General features: G+C 32.1%; 1 protein-coding gene across 1 annotated transcript; it reads right to left on the minus strand.

The window, feature by feature from the left end:
- Positions 1–377: 377 nt before the first annotated feature.
- LOC129920562 (transcription factor mef2A) lies at positions 378–20,756 on the minus strand. The gene is given in 6 exon segments (XM_056001903.1): positions 378–3,716; positions 3,784–3,890; positions 4,008–4,049; positions 4,418–4,441; positions 8,701–11,006; positions 19,452–20,756. Coding segments are annotated over 5 exon segments (3,993 nt in total). The 5' UTR covers positions 10,706–11,006; positions 19,452–20,756; the 3' UTR covers positions 378–1,901.
- Between the last annotated feature and the right edge of the window lie 1,455 nt (positions 20,757–22,211).

A 22,211-nucleotide genomic window follows, 5' to 3' on the forward strand; every position in this document is an offset into this window, starting at 1 on the left:
TTTTTTTATATTTAATTTATGTACATTATGCATGTTTTTTTTTTTTTTATATATTCTGCATATAGTAAAGGGCGGGTCTTCACCGCAAGGCAAATAATTTCTCATTAAGATTCAAGTTATAACTAATTTTTTATTTTTTTACTAGTTAATGCAAAATTTTTTCAAATGAGTGTTGTTTTTAGTATTAGTTTTTTTTTTGTCTTTTAATTTCTTTTTTACAAATATTCAATTTTTATAGTTAAAGAGCATTAAAAAATACATTTAAAGACCTAAACCTTGGAAGTGAATTTAGATCAAGGCCAAATTTGTATTGATTTGTTTTTGTTTGTTTGTTTTTTTTTTTTGTTTTTGAAAATGGTTGCTCTCCCTTTGTGTACTTGTTTGTTTTTTTTTTTTTTGTTGTTTGTAAGGGTCAGATATACATTTGAAATGCATCGAATGAGAATTATTTCTAGTTGTATTCTTTGGTGCAGAACAACTCTTTGAGAGATTAGATTTGATCATACTGCAAAAAAAAATACAAAATAAAAACTAAAAACATAAACATAAACATAAAATAAACAAAAACTTATTGAAAAGTCTTGAAATAAAAAGAAATCTAAATGATTGTTCTCAACTCACATAGTAAATTGAATCATCAATTTTCATTCAGTTTCTCATCAAAATTGAATTCTTTAAGTATGATTTTGTTTTAATGTAAGCTTACTGTGTCACTTAAGGAATCAAAAGAAGACTGAACTTTTAAATGGGCCAAGTCCACTTCTCTATAGGTTGTATGTTTTAAGGCCTTAATTTTTAAGGGTTTCGTTTTATATCAAATGGAATGAAAGAAAGAAATATTGATGTATAAAATATTTATTTCAAAAGGTCCTTTAGTTCCTGAGAAAAAGCTTCTCAAAGTTCAAAATAATGCACAAATTTCAAATGGACTTGACCCATTATTATTCTGAACTGCTCATATCTGTAAACCAAAATTTGTTTTGAGAGACCTAGGTATCTGTCTTCGAAGGTAAGAAAAAAAATATTTGGGTTCCAACCAAACCAAACCAAACCTCCAAGAAACTTTTGGATTTCATATATGAATAGAGCTTAAAAGGACCTCTTGTGATGTCTATCTTAATTAAGAGAAACGAAAAAATTGTTTTGCCATGGGGCCAGGCAGCTCAACGTACGCCTTTGTAAATGAGTCGTTATTAATGAAAGTCAAATATTGCTTAAAATAAATAAATAAATAAAAAAAAAACATTAGGACCCCCTGGTTGCATTGTAAAATGCTCGTTAAAAAAATACGGATAACGCCAATATGAATCAATTTGATAATGATGTTTGAAAACTTAATAGAAAAAAAAAACGAAACCATGAGCAAAAAATTCAAAGTCTCATTAAAAGCAATTAAAAAATTCTGTTAAATAATTATAAAATGTTGTGAATAAATGCTTCATCTATAAATTCAACGTTTTTCGATAGCTTAAGACAGATACCTCATAAGTCCTTACGGACTAACCAACTATAGACCCAATGTATAAATTGTGGTTTTTAACGTGCATGTAAAATGGTTGGTGCCAACTCATTCACTCCACAAAACTAGAAAAAAAAATACAACATTAAATCAAAAATGAAAACGAAGCAAACAAAATTTAAGAAAAAACCAAAAAAAAAAAAAAAAACACTCAATTTTCTCATGTTCCTGTGTGATGATGACTGATAAAAACGTGTTTAGAGAAGATATTAAGCAAAGGACACAATTGCGGAAGGAATTTCATAACATTTATGTGCTTAGTCGATACAAACTATATATATATATTTTTTATATTATTTACGTGCATGCATGTTTTGTTTATGTTTTGTTGACATTTCTTATCGACCAGAACCAATGTATATTATGATGGATGTGAAGCAGGTTAGCACACTATCATCACTTTAAGATCCTCCAAATCATCATTCAAATATTCAACACAATCATTGTGTGCACCGAGATGATTACTGCTGTGATCCTTCACCAACAGGTCATCGTGATGATGATGATGGTGATGATGGACAACATCATCATCATCTATATCTCCAATATCGATTTCATTATTGTGTTGACCGGAAGCAGTACGACGTCCGCTTCCACCTCCACCTGGAATGTCATCTTCATCATCGTCAATCACGTTATTGTTGCAACCAATAAGGATCTCGTTGGCGCTGTTTTTCAAAATGAAATTGGACAAGTTGCCACTGCTGGTGTAATCATTGTCATCGACGTCATCATCAACAATATTGTCCTCGTCGATTATTGTCACCACTTGCCGGTGGTGGTGTTGTTGTTGTTCGATCATGTGTCGCGATCGGTGCCGATTGTTGTTGGCGATTGTTGTTGTCTGTTCGCTCAATGCTGTGTCAGATTGTGATGACTGGTACTGGTAATGATGGTCCTCTGCAGTGATGTACTCATTAGAAGCATCATTATTATCGAGTTCATTCATACTGTTGTGGTAGTGTTTGTTTTTATTGTTTATTGATTCTAATGATCCACCAGTGATTCCAGCTTGAATCACTGTGATGGGTGTCATGCGGTTGCTTCGGCAATTAAAGTCCTCGATGTAAACGGATGTGAGGGTTGGTGATCGAGTTTGTAGACGTCTGGCTCTTCGATTATGGTGGATAGGACTGCTGCTTGATTTGCTGCCATTTAGGTTAAGCCCATTACTGAGGCCAACGTCTTGATCATCATCACTTAACTGCTGCTCTTGTTCACACCGGATATCAACTTCACAGTCGATCTTATTGGCTGAGGGTATTCTTGTAAGTGTTGCACTGGTTGCCGCGTTCGGAACGATAATTGTTGACTTGTAAATTTTATTGTATTGCAAAATGTTTTGTAATTGCTGACTTCTTTGTTGTTGCTGCTGTTTTTGTTGTTGTTGTTGTTGCTGTTGTTGCTGATCTAATTGTTGGTCTAGTTGCTGGTGCTGTTGATGATGTTGATATTGTTGGTTATTTGCACTATTTGCCATTATTATTGCACTTTCGTTACGTACCAAATATTGCATCTTAATATTTTGATTATTGTTACTATTAGAACCACCTCCCCGGATAACAGTGATTGTCGCTTGTTGATTTTGCTGTTGTTGTTGTTGCAATTGCTGCTGTTGCTGTTGCTGTGGTTGTTGTTGTTGTTGGTGTTGGTGTTGTTGCTGTTGCTGATGATGGCTTGATGGCTCGTTTACGTACATACCATACAAACTCAAATCATCATCACAGATATCAGCTGATGTGTTGGTAGAAGTTCTTGATTGCTTCTGGATATTGTTTCCACTTAAAGTGAATTCAATATCAGTGTTGTTTGCACTGTTACTGTTATTGCTGCTATTCATTATTCTGCTATTATTGCCTAGGGCAACAGAAGATGTTGATTTCATTAGCACTTCCGGGGAGGCAGCTGGGTTATGTCACAACATATCATCATGATCTGGATCAGTGTCATGATCTTGATCAAGATCGAAGTCATCCTGGCCCAAATCCAAGTCCATATCTGGATCATCGTCCAAATCTAATGAATGCTGATTACCAGGCGACAATAATGATTGGTTTATATTTTTGGGATCTTCATCTCGCCACTTGTCCATAGAACGGCGACGAGCATTCATGAAAAAATTGCCAACCGTTGTTGGTTCTAGGCCTAATTGTCTAGCAATTGTCACTTGCATTTCTTTTGATGGGCGTTTTGTTTCCTGTTGTTTTTTTTTTTTTTTAATAGATATAAGCACAATTACAAAAATATATAAAAATTCAATTTACCTTAAAGATAGCTTGAAGAGTTCTTCGCTGTAAATCGGTGAAAACAAGTCTAGGCTTCTTAGGCGTTGGCATATGCTCAATTTGTGGTTCATCTTTTCGACGACACCCTAAAAATAATAAAAATATACGTTTCATTCATGATCTTTTAAACTATGCCCCAAAGTTTAGTGGCAAAAAATCACACTTGTTTTATTATCGGAAAATTTGGTATAAATTTGATTTACCTGTTATTGCTGATGGGGTATATCCTGTGTTATTATTGTTACCTAAAAGTTAAAAAAAAAAATAAAATACTAATTAGAGAGTTAAAATTAGATATTTAGATAAAGTACTACCCAACTAACGATTTTGCTTTTAAAAAGCTTTATAGAAGCAACAGAAGCATATGTAAAGAGTAAAGTTTTTTAGAAGCAAAATAGTTGTGGGGTATGTTGATAAGTGTTGGAGAACAAATCTGAATAAATGCGATCATTTTGACTTGAAGCTCGGAAACATTCTTTTAAGCCAAAAGAAATTCAAAAAGTTATTAAATAATCTGTTAATATCTATATAATCCACTGTCTGGGAAGTTAAAAATAAATAAAATTTAACAAAAAGAAAAAAATAAAATAAATAATAGTTTGATTGAACTTACCTCCTCTTTGAGGAATTTGAGCAGCTGTAATAAAAAAAAAGACAATAACAATTTCATTACTTTAAAGAATATCGATTAGGTACTTATTTATATTGCGATTCCTTAATTTCCCAATTCAGTTCTATTCTGAATGCAAAACTCCCGGGGATATCACGAAAAACTTGAAGATCTCTTTTCCTTTCGCGCTTTTTTGTATTTATTTACAAAAAAGAATGATATTTAAGAGCAAAATTACAAAACGAATTATTAGATTGGGTGCCGGTTTATGATTACAAAATTTCCCCGGAAGTTTTTATTTAGAATAGCGCTGATTAAATCTAAGCTTTAATTTTATTTGTTTTTTTTTTTTTTTTTTTTTTGATAATACACTACCATGCCTAAATGAATTTTCTATTTATTTTTAGGTGCTGCGTTTATGTTTAAAATATGATTTAAGCACTCTAGGTATGTTGTATCTTTTTAATTTGTCCGTTCATTGAGATGGACTCAATCAAGTAAGAACTGAGATTTTTCATGATATGCCCTCTGAATTTTACCAAAGGCCAGCAAATCTTATGTCCGCTTAATATTATTATTTAACGGGTTTGTGAAAGAAATCTCTGGTGCTGAAACCCTAATCATGTTTTTTCTTAAAATTTGTAATGTTTTGTACTAAAAGTCCTGCCGTCTTTTTTTTGCAAAAATTAAAATTAATCAATACGAGAAAATTTTGTACACCTTTATCTAATAACTCCTTTTCGATAAATTGCTTATAAGTTGGGAGTATTTAAGTATTTCAAAATCTCGAATAACGGGACCACACAGAATTCTGTGTAGTCAAAAAACTGTAAGACCATAATTCTGTGTGTCATTATACTGTAAATACAAAATTCTGTAAGTCAAAATACTGTATGAACAAAATACTGATTTTGTAAAATTCTGTACGGCAAGAAATTTCATTTGATTAAAAAAAAAAAAACACATAATATACTAGCTTTGAATATAATTATTGACAATAAAGGCGTAATTTTATACAAACATAATTATTGAAGTAAAAAAGTAAATCAGTTCTAGAAACAAAAAATGTCAAAATCAATACAAATTTAATTTTTTCGCAATCCGTTTTAGGTATGCAACGTGGTTTAATTCAGATTGTTTTTTAAATAAGTAATTTTGACATGCAGTATTTTGGCATACAGTATTTTTAATACAGAATTTTGCAACATACAGCATTTCGACCCCAACCCTCGAATAACTTACAAAAATGGCACAATTACAAATTCTGTGCATTATAATTCTATAAATAAAAAATCAGGAACTACATAATCCGAAAAAAAATTTTGAAATATAGAATTATAGAAAAGTAGAATAATGGAAGTAGAACTTTTTCACGATGGAAATAGAGAATTTTGGTCAAACAGATAAATGACCAGTTCCAAATCGTTTGCTGACAAATTACACTGTGGAAGTTTTTTCAAAAACAATTTTTGAGATAAGTGCGCTGTTGACTGTTCTCCCCTATTTCGGACCTGAGAAATCGATTTGCATCATTAGTTTTTCGATTTATCGGTACGACTTCAAACTAAATTTTTTTCGGAAGTTTTTTTCAGTAACTTTAAGCATTTTGCCCGGTTTAAAGTCATTTTTCTTGTTTATATTGCTATTTATTCTGCTAAAACGTTATTTACTACCAGTATGAAGACAAATAAACAATTTTATGCAATTTATTTAACAATTTAGCAAGTTTTTGTTGAAAAAATTCAAGAAATTTGGATTTTTTGCATTGTTATCGTTTTATTATGTTTGAGCATAGTAACTAAAGCAAATTAAAGATCCAATTTTGATAATTTATATTCTTAAACGTCGGTAGTAAAAAAAACTTTAAAATCTATGTGTTAAAAATTGCCGGTGTTGCCGTTTTGTTTTTTAAACTAATAATACATTTATTTTCAAAACTTTTTTTTTTTTAATTTCATAAATAAAATGATGTATAAAGATTATTTAGAAAAAAAATTATATGGGAAGTGAAGAATAAGATTAAATCGTTTAGGCGGTAGAAGCAATTTTCTAACAAATCAGCTTCAAATGCAAAAAAAAATGTATTCCAACACAACCGCAACACATTCATTATTAAGATATACATTTTTACAAAGCCAGTTGTTTATGCTGGTAGCAAATAACGTTTGAGCAGAATAAATAGCAATTTAAAAAAAAAAATTTTTTCTAAGTCGTACAGACAAATCGAAAAACTAATGATGCCAATCGATTTCTAAGGTCCGAAATAAGGGGAAACAGTCAACAGCGCACATGTCAAAGATTTCGACTTGCACAGTGTTATTAAGAAATTCAAGAATGAACAGTTTACTAGATATATAAACGGAAAAAATAAAAAAGTTAATATTCCAAACAAATTTTTTACTACTTAAGTACAGTTTTGTTTCAATCACACCAGAAGACGACATCGCAAGGCTAGATAGATTAAAGAGTTCCACATAAATTAAGGATATAATCTTAAGCTCATGACAGCTCAGTATTAAACACTTAAATAATAAAATAGAATTATTGAAACCTATGCGCAGCATTGCCACTTTACCACTTTAAAGCTGAAGAATATGACACATGTCGCTCAGCATTTTAATAAACATAAGCCTTAATATCTCCTTTGTTTTTTGTTTTTTTTTTTTTTATATCAGCGTCTAATGGGCTAAAATTCTGTAACCAGTTCGATATATTTTAATTAAAAAAGGGTTGATTTACCTTCTGCATCTGAAAAGAAACAAAGTAAGGAAGAGTTATAAGAATTCAAGGCCAGATAATTCATAAAAGAATCTGAAAGTTCAACTTTGGCAAGTGGCATATTTTAACATTCAAAAATTAATACAAACAAAATTCAAACGTACGATATGTACTGAAATTAAACGAAAAATTAGAATTTCGCATTTAACACAACATTCCTACCTTTTTTTTACATAAAAACCAAAGTTACCTAATTAAATGTCAAACAAGATTTCTTGCGCGCTCTAAAGGGTGTAGTATTTGGGCCTTTGCATTTCATAGTTTTTGGAGCTACATTTGTAGGTAGGTACTAATGAATCGGTACTTTTAGGTAAATTATTATTAACCTTTCATTGGATCATTTGACGAAGTCAAATGCAAAAAGAGAAATAAATCCCCATTGAAATATAAAATCTTTTTGGGTTATACATCAACAACTAGAAATTAAGGTTAAGTTGATAAAATTTTATTTTTATTTCTGTTTATTTTATCAATATGTTTTCGGGTTTATTATTTTTTTTTTTTTTTTCAAATGCGGAATTTTCTATGATTACACTATTTTTCGGAAGGTTTGAAAAGAGGAATTTCAAAATCTTAGCAAATTATCTAATTCCTCTTAAAAATATATAGGTACCTATTGTTTTTTATTTATAAACAGGGTGAACAAAATACGAGAGCGTATTGAGCTTCAATTTCTCTGTGTCTTTTGAAAGAAATTCTTTCTTAGTGTGGGATGGGTATCTAAGCGAAAAATTGTCCAATATTAGAGGATCTTCGAATGGCTATGTTAATTTTTTTTTTTTTTTTCAAACCTGCCTGGTTCCATTGCCCGAGTTTAGTCCAGGATAACCGAGACTTTTTTCGTTAGCCCACCCTGGGGGAGGTGATGTAATTTGTCGGAATTATACCATGGTTAATTGAGAAAAGGACAATTTTGACACTGAGAAAAAGAAACTATTTTGATTTTTAAGAGGTTGGTCACTGTGGTGTATGCGTACTATTTTTTTTTTTTTTGAGGTGAATTAAAAATAATGCATCTATAATTTTTAAACTAAGATCAATAGCGAAAATAAAAAAAGGAGCTATCCTGGGCTAACGTTGTACAAACAAACCACAGTGCAAAACCAACGATTTTTACACTGAATACAAAAAAATATTTTTTGTGATTTTTGAGGTAAACAAAAATAATTCCTTTATAATTTTGGAACTAAGGGTGGTTTAGCGAAAAAAATCTTGGGCTAATCGAACCAGGCAGGTTTGAAAATAAAAATAGTGTACACTCAGCTTTAATCTACTGGCTAATTTTGGAAGTGTCATGAAAAATTCAGTTTGCTTCGGATAATATTAAGACAATTGTCTTTATAGGTATAGCACCAAATTGATTTTTTACTCATGAATATGCTCAATTCCCACCCATCTCTGATGGTTTGTGAGTATTTGTGAAATTTATGTTAAGCTCTAACCTATCTCTAGTGCCAAATATATTTACAATAAAAAAACTATGCAAAAATAATTGTGTAAACACTCACCCGCCATTCTTAATGCCGACATCCTTTGAAATTCAGGTTCTTGAAGCCATTTAAACATTCGCCTGAATGTCTCTCGACCCGATTTCAGCTTCGACCATGGCTTTGGGTTTCTCAGTAAATCAGAGAGGGTGCCTTGCGATCTACACAGTACACGCTGAGCAAAAATTGCTTGCGGTATGCTGTACCGTTTAAGTTCAGCCGATATCCGCTGAGCAAGTTCTTTTGTATTGATTTCTTCTACATCGGTTGCTACTGCTGAAACAGACACAGACGTTCCATTGCCGCAAACGTTGTTATTGTTGTTGTTGTTGTTATTATAGTTATTACTTTGATTGCTGTTATTGTTATTGTTGCTATTACTACTACTGTTACTACTGCTGTTGTTATTTCCATTGCCATTGATCAGATGCATGCCACTAAGACCTTCGGAAGCGTTTGTCGAAGAGGTGTTTATCACTATGCCATCATTAGTTGCTTGCTGGTCCGCTTGGGACGAGGTCGACGATGTTGAGATTGTGGTTCCATCTCCATTGGACTTATTTGTTATGACATGATGCTGTGAGTGAATCGATAAAATGGGAGGTGATGGTGACTGTCCCACGGACGATTCTCGATGCATGTGGTGTGTTGAAATTTGTACTAGCCCACCACCAGATGCAGCTGATTGTGACAGGGGTGATATTACAGATGAGTGCTGGGCAATTGTGGACATTCCATTAATTGAAGGTAGCGTTGATGCACTGGTAAAGCTGGTGACTATTGTGTTACCGCTAGGTGATTGCAACGACCCAGAATGCGGTGATAGAGTTGTAGGACTGTGTTGTGTGGATAGGTTCTGCTGGCCACCGAGCATATCACGATGACCACCGTATGGTGAATCGTAGCCCGCTGGTGAGATGCTTTTTCGCGGTGAGTGTAATTCTGTCTGACTGTAGGAGCTTTGTGGAGAGAGCGGACTATGCTGTTGGGACATTCCCATGCCGGAGAGTGTGTTGGTAGGTGATGAGGAATAATTGTGCGGTGGTGACATCCCCATAGATGGTAGTTTATCGTAAGCGTACGGTGAATTCACCCCGCCCAGGCCAAGGCTAATGCCAATGGACTGGTGTTGCATCACTGTGAATGATCCGCTAACATTTCCAGAGTGTCCGCCATAGGCAAATTTTTCCGACATCGTAGAAATAGGTGGCAGAGGTTGCAACGGTGTGAGTGTGGCATATGATGATGTCGGACTAAAACCTGGTGGAGACATGCGGCCGCCATTGACGGAGGTGAGCGTCTGGTATGTTGGTTCTAGAGCACTTTCTATCATATCGGATGAGGACGGTGTAAGTTTTCCGGGACTGAGAATCTGTGAATCTCGCGACTCATCCTGCGGTTGAACGATCACAGACAACGTTTCATGGCGTCCGACTGCCTGTTGATTGAGTGTAACTTCATCAGACAATTGGTCCGAGGAGACCACAATGTCGACGTTGTTCCCCTTGTGCTCTTGCTTAATTAACTCTAGATTATGCCCATGATGCGTTATGATGTGCGAGTGTCCTCCACTCAATGAAGACAGCGATTCTAAGGTGACATTTGAGCCAGAGTAATCGCCATTCGTGGTATGGCTGGAATGATGTGAGTTGTGTCGCTGGTTGCCATTGTTGTTGCTGCTGTTGTTGTTGCGTCCTACGTCAGTATTGTTGCGTTGGTACGTGTGATGCTGCTGGTGATGATGGTGTCCATTGCTGTTTGCTTGCTGCTGTTGATGATGATTGTTCTGGATATGATGGTGATTTAAATGGTGATGTTGTTGATTGGAATTTGAATGTGAGTGCTGATGTTGTTGGGGTGGCGATACAGACGAAATACCATCGATTATCGTGCGGACCATTACAACTGTACCGCCACCTTCATGATGGTGACTACTCGAGCCAGTTGTCAAATCCGACGTATCGATGACAAGCTGATCGCTCAGTGTTTGCTGATCTATGATTTCACTTATAGATTCCATGCTCATTTTGCACGGGAGGACTGTATTTGGTATCCGATAGTGGTGACGAATTTTGAAATATTTGTTATCCTTTACACTTTAGAGATTGGATTTAACGTTTCGTGCAGCAATTTGCAGAGGCATTTATTGATCTATCCATATGTGAACTTACTTTAATATCACAATCATGTCATATTGAAGGTCTGGTTTTGTGTTTTAATCATTAAGTAGAAGTTTTTTTGTTTTGTTTATGTTTATGTTAATGAAATTATTTCTTCTTGTCTGTTTAATGTCCAATTCCAGTTGTAGCTAATGTCTTGCTACATGGCTGAAAAATGATAAATATATTTAATACCTTTCGCCCTAGAGGGAATTTTATACAAATAAATTAAAATATATGATTCCAACACAAATCAATAAAAATTCTGGCATTGGTCATTATTCTAAATTTTCAAATACATTAAAAATAAAATGCACGACTGGGTCGCACGAACTTGCTCTTGGAGTTAAAGTTGCTTAAATTTTTAAGACTTTTTATACAGAAATTTGGAAAAAAAAAAATAAAATTCGTTAAAAAAAAAAAATAAAATAAAATCTGAAATTAAATTGCCCTCCAAAACAAGTATGCAGTTTTGATTGATATATTAACGTGCATTTTTAGAAAAAAAAATTTCAAAATCGTTAGAGCCGTTTTTTAAAAAAAAACAATTTTTTATAAATAATTTTTTGGAAAAAAAGTTTTAAAATAAAATTGTAATGCCATTTTGTAGAAATCACTAATTAACATCTAAAAACAAAATTTCAAAAAAATTCAATGTCCCTTTTTCGAAAATTTGATTTTTCAAAAAAAAAAAAAAAAAACAAAAAAAAAAAAACAAAGGGGTACCCCTTGCAAAAAAAAAATAAATTTTTAAAAACTGACACATGAAAGGTCTCTTTAAGCTCTATTCATAACTGAAAACCAAAAGTTGTCACGATTACGATAATGTAGGTGATGAGAATTATCAATTTTTCTACTATCAGAGGGGGTCGATCTTCCCCGTTAAGGCGTTGAAAAAAAATATCAAAAAACAACGGCAACACTTACAGTTTTGAATGATAACTACATTCCTTACATTTTACAATTTGAAATTGACCACTTAATTCTAATTTTCAAACCAACTTCTTTCAATCACTTGCGTTTTCGAAATAATAGATTTTAAAGTCAAAATTTGGGGAAAAAAAAGTTTAAAAAAACACATTGAATATTATTTTTGTCAAATTTCAATATGAAATTAATCGAAATAAACTGCCTTAACCAATATCTTATCAAATAATGAAAACCATATGCTCTTTTCCCTACTAGTTTTTGAGAAAGTTGAAAAATAAGAAAATATCCTTTTTATCTTTTGGCTTTTTTTATATTATTGGCTTTTGAAAAAGGTGTCATTCATAACTGTAAGTGTTGCCGTTGCTTTTTAATAATTTTTTATTAGTTTCTCGTCATTTTTTAGAAAATTGCCCCTCCTGCCTAAACGTAGACCCTCCCCCCATGGAAAAAATGATTGTATTGAGCTCCTCTACAAAAATGGGGTTAAGGTGATAACATAATTTAGTGTCCGGGGTTGAAAATCCCCCATTTCACCACCATATTGGATAAAAAAGTGTGAACGGTTTTTCACCGATATCTTCTGATCCGTAAGTCCCACAAAAAAATTGTTAATACCGTTTTTTAGATAATTTATTTTTTTAATTTTTCATATCTAGGCAGTGTGTGAATTGCGTTAAATAGTTAACATCGTGTAAAATTTTTGACACTATTGAGGTGAACAAAAAAATTTCAGCTGTATGGCTTATTATTTAATATTTTTCTCTGCCTCTTTTCTGCCATAAAACTCCTTTTTTAATAAAAAAAAAAAAAAAAACAAAACCATCTACAAAAAATATTTAACTCAAATTAAACCAGGTCCTAGAGCCCAATAAATTTTTAACAGCTGAAAATTTTTTATTCACCTCAATAGTGTCAAAATTTTGTTAACTATTTAACGCAATTCACACACGGCCTTAATTTCAAAATTAAAAAGTTATACTTGAAAATAGATGAGCATTTTCAAGTTAAAACACATTGAATTACTTTTTTTCTATTACTTGAGTTGCAACATAACAGAAATTTTATTAAATGCTAACTACGAGAATTTATAAAATGACAGATCACATCCAGTGTATGCATTCTTAGAGATTAGCATGAACTTCAGCTTACTGCCATGTGCTAGAAGGATGTATTAAAAATTATAAAAGAAAACACAAAGAAATGATTAGAAACCTTCGCTATCATGTTTTTTCATTACTCATAAAACGGCTGACAGAGCTTTCGATAGAAATGTTATGTACCTACACTCAGCCAGTACTTCTTCATTTTTCTATAACCATGTGCAAAGACTTGCTACCTACCCTTGCGCAGGCTTGAAAATGAAAATAATTTTTATTTAAACCTTTCACAGCAATTTTATATCTGTACATCAAACACAGGCAAATGCATAAGGGGTGGATATGGATATACGAAATACGAGTTAAAATGTGTAGGTACCTATTATTGTCATTAGGGTTTTCGTTTTAGTTTTGGTTTACTTTGGAACTAGAATTTACATGACGAGAGAAAATCTTATGACTCTGCCTGCTGGGTTGCGTTTATTTTTATTTGTAATTAAATTATTTTTTTTTTATTTTGAAGTCTGTATATCTTCTTTCAGACTCGAATTCGAAAAACACATTGAAACAAAAACACCCACAAGAGGGGGTGAACATGAAAATTTTGTGTTTTTTTACACTAAAATAGGGAAAGGAACCTACTTATGACTTTTTGGTTATATCTTTTTTTATTTCTATGTTAGGTATAAAAATACTTTTTCCAATTGATAAGAAGCTGTAAATTATAAAAACCCAATTGCATGAGGAAACGGAAGGAAATGCATTTGACCCCTCGAAGCACTTGTATAGCTGCTGGAATAGAGCTTCAAGATACCTTTATTTTGATGTCTCACTTTTTTAAAAATGTATTTTTTTTAGCAAGAACTACCCCTTGGACGTTTTTTCGAAAATTCAAAAACAGAATTTGTAATTTTTTTTACTTGATAGTCCAGTGCATTTATGATGTTCATATATGGGCGACCCAGCAGTTTGTACCACCCCCAATTTTTTTTTTGCTCATTCGATAGATCATTGGCTGAATATCATTACCCTGATTTTTCGCACTCACGAAATTCACCTTTCGGCCGCCATCTTGGATTTTAGTTTTTGTTGAATATCTCGATTTCTATTTATCCTACATAAAAGTTGTGTATACAGGAAACTTAGGCAATTAAATTTCGCGTCTTTTACAAGTTTTTCTCGATTTACTCGAAATAAAAAAAAGTGGATAAAATGGGTTTTGATTCTGATCCACACATGTTAAGAACACTTTTTCGATATTCTGAATATTAAAAAAGTTACAAACCAAAAAAGTTTAAAAAAAAAAACGAAAAAATGACAATTTTAAAGATTTGAGCATTTTTTATCAAAATTATGAAAAAACTTTCTGAGAAAATATTATTCACCTTAAAATTCTCTATATATATAATTAATAAAGTTATTAATACTTTTTTGTTAAAAAATACCCGAAAATGAAGAGACTTAAATATAAAAAAAATTGCAGGTCCTGAATTTTCTCTTGTAACATAAAGCTATAAAATACTCACTAATCATTTAATATTCAAGATTTGGTAAAAAAAAAAACAAATTAAGAAAAAAGTAAAGATAAAAAAACACAAACAAAAAAGAGCATTTTTAACAAAAAAAAGTATTAATAACTTTTGTATTTATAGCGATAGAAAAAAAAGTTGTATAGCAGAGTTGTAGAGAATTTTAAGGTGAATAATCTTATCTCGGAAGGTTTTTTCATAATTTTGATAAAAAGTGCTCAAAACTTTAAAATTGTCACTTTTTCTGTTTTTTATACTTTTTTGGCTTGTAACTTTTTTAATATTCAGAATATTGAAAAAGTGTTCTTAACGTCATAAAAGACGCGAAATTTAATTGCCTACGTTTCTTATATACACAACTTTTATGTAGGATAAATAGAAATCGAGATATTCAACAAAAACTAAAATCCAAGATGGCGGCCGAAAGGTGAATTTCGTGAGTGCGTAAAATCAGGGTAATGATATTCAGCCAATGCTCTATCGAATGAGCAAAACAAATTTGGGGGTGGTACAAACTGCTGGGTCAAATTATAAATGCACTGGACTATTGAATGGAAAGGCCTATTGATTATGATCATTTGATTCAAACCTATTTCGAGACTTTGGCCAAAAGATATCGGCTTCGGAATGTAAGAAAAGAATGAAAAAAATAATGTTTGGTTGGAAATATCTCAAGAACCAGACCAGAGAATATTTAAGTTTTCCTTTTCAGTTTAAATAAAGCTTAAAGAGACGTTTTGTTTGATTCACAAATCGATGGATTTGGAGGAAATTTTAAAAGTGTGTTTTTTTCGCCGCTTGAATTTTGTTTCGGCTGATTATTAATTCATATCCTTAATTCAAAACAAATTTCGAGACTTTGGTCAAAAGATATCGGCTTCGGAATTTAAGACAAAAAATAATTGGGGTTCAGACAAACCAATTTTTTTTTCTAAACTTATATAAAAAAGAAAGATATGGAATTTAAAAAAAAGCTGCCCATACAGGTGCCTGTGCCTGTATTAAAGGTACAAGAACAAACAATTCGATCTGCAATCCAATGAAGAAAAATCGTTACATTTTAAATCGCTTTTTACTTGCGATAAACTCGTATAAAGTTATGCATTCGTACAAAACATAACAATCAAACATGACATTACAATGATAGACAATGCGATAAAAATCGGTCTGTCTGTCCATGTGTCATTCTGCCAGGATGTCTGTCAGTCCGTAGAAGGAGCTACAGCCTAAATGCATGGGTTGATTCTCATCAAATATGGTATTTAAAGTTTTTGGGACCCAGTACAGAGGGGTTTTTGGAGTTAATTTTTTGGCCAAAAATAACAATAGGTACCTGGTACCTGTCATATACCAACTTTGCAAAAATTAGTTTTTAGATCAGATCTATTTTTTAATGTTTTTTTTTTTCAAATATTGTTTTAGGGGTAGAACGGTTTTGCTGACTATCTCCCAAATAACTTGTTCAATTTTATCAAATTTTTTTTATACAATTGCCTTAGCATAAATCTAAATCAAAATTTAAAACATTGCATTTTTGGATTTAAAAAAAATTGAAAAATTTTTTCTTGAAAAATAAAATTTTAGAAAACGGGAGATTAATTTTTTTTGAAATTCTGGTTTTAGGGGTTAAACAAAATTCAAAAAATTATTTTTTTCAATAACGGTTTTATAGATTTTGAATTTTTTTTAGTAAAAGATCGCATACTTTTTTTTAAGCTCAAATTCCTTCTAGATGTTTTTTTTGCCTTTGAAGGACGAATTTTTGCATTTTTTTCTCATATTATGTATTGTATATATTATGTACGTAATACGTAGTATACAATATTCTAAATTTTAATTTAAAAAGTTTGAAAACTTAATGCAACCTGAGCTCTAAGAGCACTTTCGTGCGGCCCAGTCGTGCATTTGATTTGAGACGGATTTAAATCGATATGACAAATGCAAGTAAAACCGAATTTGTAAAATAAAAAAAAAAAACCCAGCATAGGCAGTTTTTGTTTATTTTTGAATTATTTAAACGTATTTTGGGATAAAAATGTAAAACATGAAATCGTTACAAAATATTAAATATTTTTTTTTTTTCATCTACCACTTTGACACACTTATGTACATTCGCAAGAAGAGATCGCTACATTTTTTAAATTTCTTATAGCCAAGTTCTCTAGCAACTTTGGCACTACACCCTTATTTACAGGAAACAACTCAGGCCATTTTCGACCCCCCTCTAACTTCCACACTAAAGATGCTCATTTGTTAAGCTGGTTAAAACCAAACTCCTTACAAAATCTCAGCCTCTTACGATGAGTAGTTTCTGAGATACAGGGCTTCAAAAATCGCAAAAACCGTAACTGACTCACTGACAGATCATCAAAATTATTATTATTATTAATCATCAAAATTATTATTATTATTAAAGGGAAAAATCGAAAATTTGAGATTTTCAATTCAGGGGGTGTGGCATCCGCCCATTTCCGCTGAATTTTCATCAAATATTATAGAGCACTTCTGATTATAGTAGAATCTTGAAATTTGGTAGAATGATAGAGCTGGTAGTTTATAAAAAGAAAAAAACTCAAAATTTGAGAATATAGAGATTTTCAAGTCTACAGCCATACCTTGCAAAAAGTAGTGAAATCACAACAAAAACATTACTGTTAAAAAAAAGAGCCAAGTTCTCCTATGTTGAAATTATGCTGGCACAAAAAGTAATGAGATTTAAAAGTGTACCAAGTTCTAAAGTTTGGGTTCAAATTCGTATCAATAAAATTTTGATTGTTTACTTGGCAATTTTTGAAATAACATTAAAAATCGGTAATTAATAGAAAAATTGTCAAGAGAACAATCAAAATTTTATTGATAGTGGTTTATCAAGCAATAAAATCGCGCGTGTCTTGGGGATTTCGGCTTTGGGAATTTTCTTTTTGGGGTAACGGGTTTTTGTCATTCATCACCATTCACGGGTCAAACTTCTAATTTAGTGTGTCATATCAGCGACAGTCAGGGGGGTACATGCCATTGGGGCAGCCGAGGTGTTGCCCGGAGCAGGACCGGATTCAGGGGAGGGCTGTGAATGTTATGCATTTGGATTTATTTTTCACATTTCAATTTCTTTACATCCAGATGTATTTTTTAAACTGGTGAATAATATGGCCGTTAAACATTAGCATTATGAATTGTAATGAAGGGCTTTATATTGTTTTGGATTTATTCAAAAATTAAAGAATCGTTTTTTTTTTTTTTTTTTTGTAATATTTATCCGGACTGTAAAAGTTGAGTTAGGTGTAAGATGTAGCCGACGCGAAGTATTAGCAATTCAAAATACTACCTATCCTACTATTTCCAAAACCTCCACTTTTTATACTGGAAACCTCTAAATTGTATGTGTTAATCAGATAACATTGGATAAACCCCAGTCTAAGATAAACTGGGGTCTAAACTGACTTTGTGTCAAATAAAATAGCACTTGTATTTGCATAGTTCGACATTGCGAGAAATTTCATGTTTTAAGTAAAATTTATTCATGAAATAGAATTGAAAGTTAAAAAACAGGGCTGGTTCAAGGTCATGTTTTTTTTTCTTTTTAAATAATTTTTAACTATATGCCTGTAAGACCTTCGATTCAAAGTGTATTATTAAAAATGCTGGACCAAACTAAATATTCATTTTACTTGGTAAATAATTATAAGGGACAGGGGCCCCCACTTTTTGCTGCCCCGGGGCCTCCACACCTTTAAATCCGGCCCAGGCCCGGGAACCCCAGAAGAGAATAAGGAAGAAAAATGTAATGAGAAATAAAATAACGAAGTAAACAAATCTTTATTTTCACCTAAAATACTTATCTTAAGGACTTTATTCACCAAATATAGAAGAGAAAAATGAAAAGTATTTGAGCCCGCAAAAGTAGATAATTAAGTTTTAGTCAAAGTAGATAATTAAGTTTTTCTTTTAATGTCAAAAACATATTTAAATAATCTAAATTTAAAAACAACTGTAAGAATGCCCACGTGGGATTTTCTATACAGGGGCCCTAAAAATTTACATAAAATTATGTAGCTGGGAAACAATATTCTGTGGTCTTTCATTTCAGGAGCCTAAAAAAAGATATAGGATGATGTTTTCATCAAAGGTTTACTGTTATTTATCTGTAATCTGTTTTTTTTTCTCACTCTAAATATGGGAAATAGTTAGGAATTTTACGAAAGTTAAAAATACTTTCTTAAATAAGAAAAGAACAAATCCGACGAACATTTTTTCGACCATCAGTTTTTTTTATGAAATTTTTAAATAAGATTTTTAAAAATTAACAAAAAAAAAACTCCATAAAACTCCAAAAACTCAAAAGAAAGTAAAGATAACAAGGGCCCCAAAACTTACTATCGCCCCGGAGCCTCAGGAGCTCAACGTACGCCTCTGGCGATCTACTAGCTGATTTGAAAATTTGTCAAAATAAGTTTAAAAAAATATGAGACCAAAATTATTTTTGGTGGACGTGATGTTCTATTGTTAGTCAGATACAAAAAAAATATACCAAAGAAGTTAGTCATATATTTTCAAAATCTAGGAACTAGAAAACGTGTTATAAACAAGTCCAACTTTGACATCTTGATCATGGCCAAGCAGGTGGAAAAAGAACAAATAACCACAGGACACAACAGACAACACTACAGTGTTTCAAACCACACAGACACAAACACACATACCTATTCTAATAAAATGGAAACACACAAATATAAACATTTTCATAAGTATAAAAAAGGTAAAGGGAACCCCATAATTATTAACCATAATTCATCAAGCAGAAGCACCAGGCAGGATTTGAGTTGGAAGGAATAGAGAGCTTCACCAGGAGCGCCAGTCCACATAAGCTGCAGATTTTGGCTTTATAGTTTTATTACTATAGCTAGGCTTATGTAGGCGGCATTATAGAATATTCAATAAAGTGAAAAGAAAGGACTAAAAAATGCATAGTTTATGAACGCAGTAGCCTTTCGACTTGAAGCAAAAAAAAGAAGAAAAAAATAACAAAAAGATTATCAAACAAAAGCTTTGAAACCTACTGGAATTTTACTTATCCTTCGCTTCTCTTATATTTTTGCTTTTTTGTTTATCCTTGGCTTCGTTTTTTTGTGTTTTGTGTTTTTTTTTTTTTTTTTTTGTTCACAATCACAAAAATTGTAGATATTCTTATTCCACTCGTAGTATGCTATTTTTTTTTTTTTTCTATTTTTATTTGAAAATATTTCCCCCCTTGTTTTGTTGGAGGTTGGGTTTTTGGAGAAGGGGTAGTTTTTTTTCTATGATACACTAAACTTTTTATTTTTCAAATTACAAACTATTATTAACACTTCACTTCCGATTTGGAGAAAAGGACATTTTTTTTTCTTGAAGCACACACAAAAAAAATGTTGCAGTTCCTGGTTGTTTGTTCTCTAATTTGGTTTCAGGAAGAATTTTACGACGTATGTTTGGTTAATTAATTTATTTAAATACAAGCAATTAGGAATGTAGTACTCGTAGTGTTCTTCGTCGTCGTATGTGATGCGTAATTCGAACTCGATTTCCTGATTTCATTTTTTTTTTTTTTAATTTTCTATTACCTTATCCGGCGGAAACACAACACACAAGCTCGAAAAAAAAATTTAACTCAAACTCAAAACGAGCTTTCTGCATCTCGACAAATAGCTATATTTCTTTTTTTTTTTCTAATTCAAAATTTCAAGTTGTCTGTTTTTAGAAATATACATTATTTTTTTGTTGTGTTATTAATTTTTCTATTTTTTTTAATGTAGCAAAAGTATTTAAGCAGAGAATAAGAATATACCCTTCGTAGTTGTACCGCACAAAACCAAAAAGACCAAGGGGGTTGTTATGGTGATCATACCCCCGTGTAAACGTGTAAGGGATGGATAGTAATTAGATGACGTCTTGTTATTTTTTGCAATCACTTTTTTTTGGTATTATTTTGTTTCTTCCTTTTCACAGCAGCTAGTGTTCGTCTTTGTCGTCGTTTTTTGATGGTCTTGTTTGTTTTTTAAAGTTTAACATAATTTTTAAGTTTTAATTTGGATATTATTTTTTTCTTTTTTGTTGTTTTTTTTTTTAAAGATGTTTGAAATATAATTAATATTAAATGTAAATAAATAATCCTTAAATATACAACGACAACCCCAAAATGTTCGTTACACAAAACGAACTAAACTATGACTGAGGAGGATTGAGGAGTTTAGCTCTTGCATTCGCTCGCGCTGAAATACGAACAACCACGTAAAATTAGAAGAGCAAAGCAGAATAACAGCATAATACAACACAACACAGCAACATTAAAACATACACACAGATATGAGTACATGTGTATTGAGAGCAAGTTTGTAGTAGTCCTCGTCCTTCCTGTTCATTTCTTTTTTAACGTTTCGTCATATTTTTAAGGGGGTAAGAAGTTTTCGTTATTTTCACTTCTGTCGCTGTCGCTGCCATCGCCATGGTGGTGTTTGTTGAGCGAGAGAACATCGAACATGGATATGAAAATGAACCTGAACATGAACATAAAGGGGATGTACAAGTGACAAGGGATAGTTTTTTCAACCCTTAAACAGCTTCGTCGGCAGTAGTAAGTTAGTAGCAGTAGCAGCATAAACAATTTCTATGCTATCACCCTCTAACACAAAATGAGTATCCGTTATTCTTATATCATTGTATTTGTGTTTTTATACCCATATTATGGGTAAGTAATTCCTGGTTCTCTTTTGAGTGTTAGTAGGTAGGTACTTTAGGGTAAATTCTGGCTTCTGGTGCGATACGTACAAAAGTCAAACTCGTTATTTTGAATCATATGAATGACATTTGGTTGAAAGGGAAAATGATAAAATTATCTAGGTACCGTAATTCTCTCTGTCTAGGACTCTAGGTATACCTTTAGTATTAAAATATATCTACTGTTTCACCTGCAGACTAAACCGTTATGCTGCAGCGAGTTTATGCAAGTGGTTCCGTGTGAATTAAGGATACGAATCAAAGCAAATTGACAGATGTTATCGTTCAGAGCTCAACTCTCGAACTGCCAAACTTTGTGAACTTGGTAACCAGCACTTTTTTAAATGTTGTGTAAGAAAGGACTTTAAAAGCCAAAGAGGAAAATGAATAATGTTTTTTTTCAGCGTAAAGCCAGAACTATAATTGGCGGATGGAGTCGGAAGCTACTGTCAATTGTTGTTGTTTTCTTTGTATTTTCTACAAGTTTTCATCCGTCGAGTGCGGTTGCGAGCGCTGTTCCCCTCCGTTTTCATCCGACAATTATAGTTCTGGCTTAAGTCGAAGCACTTATTCCATTTCAAAAACCGTTATGAACTATCACAAGTTTATACGAATTTGGACACTTTGGTCAAAAGATATTGGCCTCGGAATCTGGGAGACATACTCTAGCTCCAAAAATAAAATCACATTCGGATGCAATCCCCACAAAATTTTAATAAAAAAAAAAGTAAAATATCTCCAGGGGAAAAGGAAAAAGGAATTCAATGTCAAAAATCCCTAAGAAAATTTTTTTTTTCAATATCTCCAAAATATAGGTTGCGCAACATCATTTTGGGATTTTTTGTTTGAGCATTTTTTTTTTTTGGGATTTTGGCTTTCTACCATTTTTTATTTTGGATTTTTTGACATTGGGTATTTTCTCTTTGGGATCGCCATTAATCACTAACCCATTTTTTTCTTTATTTTCAGAAAAAATCAAAACTATCTATTTGCAAAAATAAAACACTTTTTCAAATTCATTGAGTGAGATATCAAAAGAAAGGTTTCTTTTAGCTCTATTCATAAAA

This window comes from Episyrphus balteatus, chromosome X, assembly GCF_945859705.1.
Source record: "Episyrphus balteatus chromosome X, idEpiBalt1.1, whole genome shotgun sequence".
NCBI lineage: Eukaryota > Metazoa > Arthropoda > Insecta > Diptera > Syrphidae > Episyrphus > Episyrphus balteatus.